This window comes from Quercus lobata, chromosome 6 (genome assembly GCF_001633185.2).
Source record: "Quercus lobata isolate SW786 chromosome 6, ValleyOak3.0 Primary Assembly, whole genome shotgun sequence".
Classification (NCBI taxonomy): domain Eukaryota; kingdom Viridiplantae; phylum Streptophyta; class Magnoliopsida; order Fagales; family Fagaceae; genus Quercus; species Quercus lobata.
This window is the reverse complement of record NC_044909.1, coordinates 1,341,130-1,348,855: the sequence shown is the minus strand read 5'-3', so window position 1 is coordinate 1,348,855 and position 7,726 is coordinate 1,341,130. Positions and strand designations below refer to the sequence as shown.

General features: G+C 34.6%; 1 protein-coding gene across 1 annotated transcript; it reads right to left on the bottom strand.

The window, feature by feature from the left end:
• Nucleotides 1-364: 364 nt before the first annotated feature.
• LOC115950860 (sulfate transporter 3.1-like) lies at nt 365-6,578 on the bottom strand. Its single transcript, XM_031068129.1, has 12 exons — nt 6,027-6,578; nt 5,724-5,931; nt 5,260-5,431; nt 5,096-5,161; nt 3,989-4,102; nt 3,540-3,656; nt 2,175-2,301; nt 1,671-1,957; nt 1,383-1,573; nt 1,202-1,287; nt 1,011-1,087; nt 365-916 (listed from the first exon to the last, which is right to left on the bottom strand). Exons 1-12 carry the CDS (start codon nt 6,340-6,342, stop codon nt 728-730), a joined length of 1,950 nt encoding a protein of 649 aa, XP_030923989.1. The 5' UTR covers nt 6,343-6,578; the 3' UTR covers nt 365-727.
• Nucleotides 6,579-7,726: the final 1,148 nt, after the last annotated feature.

The following is a 7,726-nucleotide window of genomic DNA, read 5'->3' as shown; positions in this document are numbered from 1 at the left end:
GCGCTTACCTAAAACCACACAAGTAGAAATAAAAATAATGAATATACAAGTGTTGGTGAACAGTTGCTCTACATAATTCTCGAGTACTTTAAATTGTGGTCTTTATGCGTAATAATTATTTCACGCACTCGGCATATACAAAAGATACCGTCTCCTTATATGTGCGTATTGCTATTGATAGGTCAACTGTCGAAGATAAGATGCAAGTCTCAATTCAAGATCTAAGGACATTTCCTTTTCAGATTAGTTCTTTGCCTTATATTTCAATGGCTGAAACAAAATGGTTAGTCTTAATCACAATTCACAGGCCACCTGCTGAATGTGATGCCCATGATGGTCAAGTGGTAATGGTACTTCTCTATTAAAAGCTGAATCTAACATATCACTGTTGATCCATTATGCAATTGAGCCCCACAAAGTGTGGCCAAGTATTGAAACTTCGATTACAGAATTTATAGTCAGAAGCATTACACGTAGGAATCGGGGAATCACTTAATACCCCAGGCCCCATCAAGCCACTTGCCTCAGTACTAGATCGATAAGCTTACATTTCATATTTCATTTTCATTTACAATACTTAAGAATTAGCAAAACACCCCAAAAATAATACCCTCTTTCTCACTCTGCATTGCATTGGTCCTCATCATTGGTGGACGCTCTTGCCTAATACTCATGGCTGCATCTAGTACATATAAACATTTGGATCAATTATGCAATTGATCATAGCTTAGACCATGTTTTCTCGTCCTTGTAATTCAACTGCAGCTGGATTGGGCTTGCACGTGTGTAGCATGAAGTTGCATGCTGCCACAGCTTCTGCCACTGTTAAATAAATCCATTCTTGACCAATGTTTTCGATGAATTTGGACTTGTCCAACTTCTTAATCACCTCGCTTCTTGGGTTGGCTAGCACAAGCTATATTGAAAACAACATATTAGTACTTTAATAATCAACCAAAGCTATTTCTTGGCATTGAATTTGAAATAAGAAATAGCAATAAAATTTCTACCTTGAGACCCTTGCTATCTGAATTCTTCTTAACCTCTTCAAGCATGCTGATCCCACTCGTGTCAATGCTACCAACAGCTGTGATATGTAAATGCATCTTTAGCTATGAGGAGAGTAGTTGTAATATTGTATAGGATAAACGCTGATGTCTTTATTGAGTTCTAGAGAGACTCTTTCTAATTGATTACTTACTGCTCAAGTCTAGGATAATGTACTGTAGGCTGGTTTGTCCTGAAGATTTTAAATTCTCTTCCTCCTCGTAAATCCATCTTTGGATTCTGTGAACATGTTTAGCACCAATATAAATATTTTCTTCATGCTCAATAATAATGAGTTTTCATTAAGAACTTGAATATTGCACGTGTTTATGCACCTTTCTCTTAAGTAGTTTGAATTTGCAAAGTAGATGGGGGCGTCAATTTGGAGAATGAGAACTCCAGGAACATTATTAGCTATTGGATATTGATCAACGCTTCTGTAAGCCATGGAGTTGGGAATGTTCCCTAAGGCAAAAGTCCTTGGCCTTGCTACAAATAGGAGTACCCTTAGCAAGGATAGTGTAACCTACATTTTCAAATATAAACCACACAAACAACTTCAAACAATAAATTAGACCATATTGTTTTTTTTTTTTTTGGCATGATGTTCCTAATCCACTTACCGCAACGACAAGGCCAACCTCAACGCTGAAAAAGACGACACCAATATAGGCACCCATACAAACAACGAAATCAAACTTGTCGATATTCCAAAGGTGGATGGCAGCTTCATAGTCGATAATGCCAAGCATGGCAGCTATGATTATAGAGGAGAGCACTACAAGAGGTGTGTAGTGGAACAATGGCGTAAGGAATAGCAATGTGATCATCACTGCTGTTGCCATGACTATGTTGGACACTGCAGTCTTGCACCCTGCATTGAAATTCACTGCAGTTCGCGAAAAAGGCCCTGCAATCACATTGGATTACATATGTATTAGCATTTGATCATGAAAAATGCTAGTCCTACTTGTTATATTAGTGTGGGGTTGTGAAAACCTTTCTGGGGGCCCAAATCATCTAGCCCAAGGCTAATTAACCAAGGTTCTAATTTGGGTTTTCTTTGGATTGGGTGGGGCTTGTTTGTACCTCTTATATTATATATTTTGAACTTGTAAAAAATGTACCTGCGGTCAAGTAACATGAAGTGCAAGATCCAGCAATGTTCATCATCCCAAAGGCGATCATTTCTTTGTTTCCATCAATATGATAGTTCTTGAAAGTAGCGAAACTTCTCCCAACTGCTACACCTTCCTGTTTCACACCCAACAGTATGTGTTGTTAGCATTCTCTTCGGGATACAATATAACGTGACCTATACTAACTAATTTTTCTTGACCATAGTTTTCTTTCTAATAGTAAACATTATATGTGCAAAAAAATAATTCATGAGTTATGATAAGCATGGCAAATGCTAAGGCAAATATTAGTTTTATTACAAAAAGGTTTACAAGCTCACAAAATGATGAATATGCTTGGTACCACATTAACAATATAATAAATAATTTTTTTTTATAATTTTTTTATTGTGTTAAAAAATTATCACATTAATTTGTAAAGTTTATATATTAAAATTTATAGTATCTATAATATTAATCTCTAATCATTAATATAAAATAAGAGACGTAGTATATATTATTTAGATAATAAAATACAAAATTAAATTATGAACGATATATATATATATATATATATAAATTTAAGTTATACATATATTGCACAATAAGATAGATAATTCAGATTAGATGTATATTAAATTGAATTATGAATGGGACAAGACAAAATTCATTCTTGCTCTATCCTTATTGGGGAAAAAAAAGAAAAACCTGCACGGGATGATATAGGGCTGGATGGGAATATCCTCTGTTTGCCCCCATTAATATTTTTCTATTACTACTTGTCCATATATTGTCTATCTTTGTTTACTTACTTTGACCTTATTGTCAAAAGTTAAACAAAACATACCAAACTTTTAATTTGTTTTTTTTTGTTTTTCTATTGGCGAAAAGAAAGACAGGTTGAACTGCAATTTTTAGTCGGTGACTCATGGGCAAAATGGTCTAATGTGGAGGCGCTAATAAACAATATTAGTCGGTGATCATGCAATTTTCATCATACGGATCCCTTCATTGATAGTTCCCACGTATGGATTTGTCTTGTTTTCAGTATTTCGAGAGAAGATGCGAGTATAAATGTATAATACGTGTTGTAAAAGGGTAAAGCTTGGCTCCAGTGTATTGGAGTTGACACAATTTTGATACATGACAAAAATTAAACATGTGTCTATATTATGTCAAATTCAATGTACTGAAGTTTTGGATGTAATCCGAGTTTGCCTTAAAATAGTCACGCATCAGTTCAAAATTCCATCTAGTGCACGTGAGCAAAGCGCAAATAATAAATATCAAGATTTCATTAATCAGAAGTGGTGCTAAATGCCAAGCAATAAGCATTTGATGCATGTGAAGGGAATTGTATTGTTTGATACTTACAGCAAGGCCAATGATGCCCGTAATGATCCCAGTTTTGATTGCTGATGATAGATGCGATGAACCAAAAGCCAACTCAGAGACAGAAAGCGGATTTATACCTTTCTTCAGATGTCCAATCTGGAGATCATAGATACAAACAAACAAACACAAACTAATGAATATGATACACCTTGTAATTAAATCCCTCTAGCACCTTTTAAAATCTATTATACTATAGTCTGTCCAAGAATATAAGTGTAAATGAAGTGTGTGAGTTTGTCATATATATGTGGAATAATATGGTAAGACAAAGAAGATTTGTATGTCGTAGTCAGAGCTACTTTACAGGTTACATGTACATCATAGAATATTGGTCGTATTTTCATGGGTGGAGGCTTACTTGCTGGATAGCACAGACTAGTAGTGCCTAGTGGGGTTAGCAAAGACACAGAGAGAGAGAGAGAGCTTACCACTTGAACACCATGTTTTTCAGCATGGGTCAGAAAGACAAGGAGGCTTCCCAAAATAACAGATGTCAGGGGCGCCATCGCATTTATCCAAAAGAAGGTTGGCTTTTTCTTGCTCTAGTAGATCAAAGAAACAAACAAAAATACAAAATATTAAAGCATGCAAACATAAATTTTGGTCTCAAGAGAGTGAAATATAAAGTTTTATAGTGAAAATCTATAATTGTTTTATAATTTTTTCTTTTTAGATTAATTGTTAGGTTCAAATTCATATATTCATGACCTCATCATGAAGGATTGAGAGGTTTAATTCTTAAAATTTATGCTTTTCTAAAAGCAAGCTATGCGCCTTTTATTAGAAATAAAATAATACACTTATTGCACTAAAGATAAATTTTATTGGTTCCTAGTTTAATGTATCCACAGAGAGAGCAATGAAGCCCTTAATGCTGTTCTTTTGATTTAGTATTTCTATGGTCAAACCAAATGGGCTGCTTGAGGTGTAACATACACTTTGGAGTCGCTTTTTTATTTATTTATATTTTTTATTATTTTATTATTTTTTATTTTTGCGGTGAAAAGTAAGTTAGTTTTTGACTAACTTGTATCTTAAAAAAAAATGAAAAAAATTGACTTACTTTATAAGATAAATAAAACCAAACGAGTTTTTGGATAATAATGGTTGCATCATCTTGTGTAACGATTTGATTGGTTAAGCATTTTTCTTTTTATCCATTATTGACTTACCATTTGAGATCTAGCTCTTTGTTTTCCAGACCTTATTAAGGGGTGAAAGGTAAGTGCCAACCCCTAAAGTGAGGAAAGGAATTAATGAAGATACGTGTGTGTTTATTTTTTGGGTAGGTTCAGATGACAGTGGCCCTTACTGTTAAAGAAACACCCTTTACAATTTTCCATCACTAATTTGATTATTATTTTTGTTGGTAGTGGTTTTGATGATGTTATGTAATTATTTTTTCACCAACAGGTGGGTAAATGACATGAAAAGTAATATGTTTGATTCTTTCACAAACTTTGAAGTTTGGACGTTTTCAAATCTTGGTACTGAAGCTTAAAAAATAATGCTAATGCAATAAGTACTATACTTACGAAGTACTTAGTAAGAAGAAGGAAGGAGAGGAAACAGCAGCCCAATACAGCACTTTCCCATCTCCACTGCAACATAGTAGCAAACATCATAAAAATTTCAACTAAGAAAATTAGGAGAGAATATATATAAAATAGGCTAGTTATAGTAAAAGAAAGTTAATTACCTGGTGTTTTTGGCCAAACACAGCTCGCATAACCGAGACAATATCAGTCTCATGGGTGAAATGAATCAGCCCAAGAATCCCTTTGAGCTGCTGGAGACAAACAACTGTGGCTGCTCCACCCATGAAGCCCAAAATTGTTGCATGCGACAGAAAGTCCACGATAAATCCAAGTCTGCAATTTAAAAGATCATTTCAAAAGATTATAAAATACCATGAAGCATGTTGAAGTATATTGGAGGCCATTTTTATTCTTCTTTCTTTGTATCTTTGTCCACATTTAACTATTTTTGTAGCCTTTAGTTATGCCCTAAAATTTAACCAGCATGCAATGAGTACAAAACCCTATATAATAGGTATTAGGATCCATTTCGTAGTCGTGTGTTGCATTATTTAAATGAAGTATAATCTTAATTATGAAATGGACTATCTTCATTTTAAGTGAAATAGATAAGAGAACAACAGACCTTAAGATCCCGAGTAAAGCTTGGAAGATTCCGGCGAAGAACGTAGCAGTGAAGGCCAACTGAAGATAAAGTGTTGGGTTCTCATAAGGGCTAACTTCCTTTCCCAGCAGGGAAGATATGAGAAGTGATGCAACAGCCACAGTGCCTACTGCCAAATCTCTAGAGCTCCCCAACATGGCATAGACCAATGGTGGGACAAAGCTAGAATCTGCATGTTTTAGATATCCCATTTTAGCAAAACAGATTCATAACGAGCATATTGTAATACTTAAGCTTATTTGTCATAAAAATTTGGCCACTTACACAATCCAAGAATCGGTGGTAAGTTAGCCAAATTTGCATAGCTTATCCCTTGAGGGACAGCTAGACTGGCAATAGTGATTCCAGCAATAAGATCAGCTTTGAAGAACTCGAAAGTGTAGCGAGGAGCCCATTCGAGGATTGGTACAAAGTATTGTAGGCCTAGTATAAACTTCTTAGCTAGAGACTGGTTCTTAAACTGGCGAAAAGGGTCATCAGGAAAGAGAGTCTCTTTGAAAGAAGACTGTATGGACTTGAAAAATGGTTTAGATGGAGGAATGGCAACACGGTGTGGGCATTCATAGTCGGCGTTACCCATTGATTGAAAGCTTATGTTTGATTTAGAGATACAATGGTACAAAAGTAGCTAGAAATGAATAATAAGTTGTGCTATGTGGATATCTAGCACAACTTATATGGTATGAGTCTTTTTCTTCAAGGGTGAATTTCCTAGTTGTAGTTGGCTAGGCTTGGTGACATTTGAGAGAGAAATAGAGAGAGGGAAAGAGAGAGAGAGAGAGTTGCCAAATGCTAAACTTGGGTTTTGAGCTAAGAGCTGATTGTGCACTGAGGAAATGGCAAGGGGAGCTGGTATTTAAAGTGGTAAATGGCGCGTGGTGGATGTTCATGTGCTTTATGGGACCCAGACACGGATTAACACGTGGCCTTAATTATTCATCGAACTCTTTGACCTCATTGGACTTTTATACTCTTCTTTGCTTGGCAACTACCGTCCACTACTTTGTAATTTGTATCACTTCGTATGTAGGTTCTAGGAGTGTGTAGAAAATCTACCGACCTGTCAAATTTGACCCGACCCGTCGGGTTGGGTCAATTTTTAAGATTTAGTGGGTTGGGTTGGGTTACAAAATTTTTTTTTACAGTGAGTCGGGTTGGGTTTGGGTTATAAAATTACAACTCGTCAAATCTGACCCGACCCACCCATATTTAATATATATTTAAAATATATTATATATTTAATAATTATTTTAAAAAAAAATCAGTTGTAGGGCACTTATATATATATAATAATAATAATAATAATTTAAAAAAAAATCAATTGTAGAGCAGCACTTCCTCGGTTTCTCCTACTAGTACTAATTTAATATATATATATATATATAATTAATAAAATTTTTAAAATAACCAGTTTTTCCTATCCTATATAAAAGCCAATTAGTTCACACAAATCCTAATAAATTACTGTTGTTGTTTAGTCATTAGTGTTGTTTGCCTTTAAGGAGTTACATTAATACTAATCTTTAGGTTTTTTTAATATATTAATATTTATATTTTTTTCTACTCAATTTAATAATAATAATAAAAATTTGTCAAACCCATGGGTTCAACCCAACCCATGTGGGTTGGGTTGAATTTTTTTTGACCCACCATAGTGGGTTGGGTCAAAAAATCCCCTCAACCCGACCCATGCACACCCCTAGTAGGTTCTTAGGAAACAGATCATATCAAACTAGCTAGTAGGTTTCTGTTTAGTTTTCTTTGAATTCAAAGAAGAAGTAATATCCAAATCGGAAGTGTATTTCATATATAAATAGTAGATGTGGCAAAATTACCCTATAACTAGACTTGAATTCGAAGGAAAAATGTCTTATTTGAATTTGAACCCGAATTTTTTAATCAAGAATAAAAACAGGTGGACCTATAACCAAACCTGGCTGACCTGTGATTTGACTTTTAAAAAA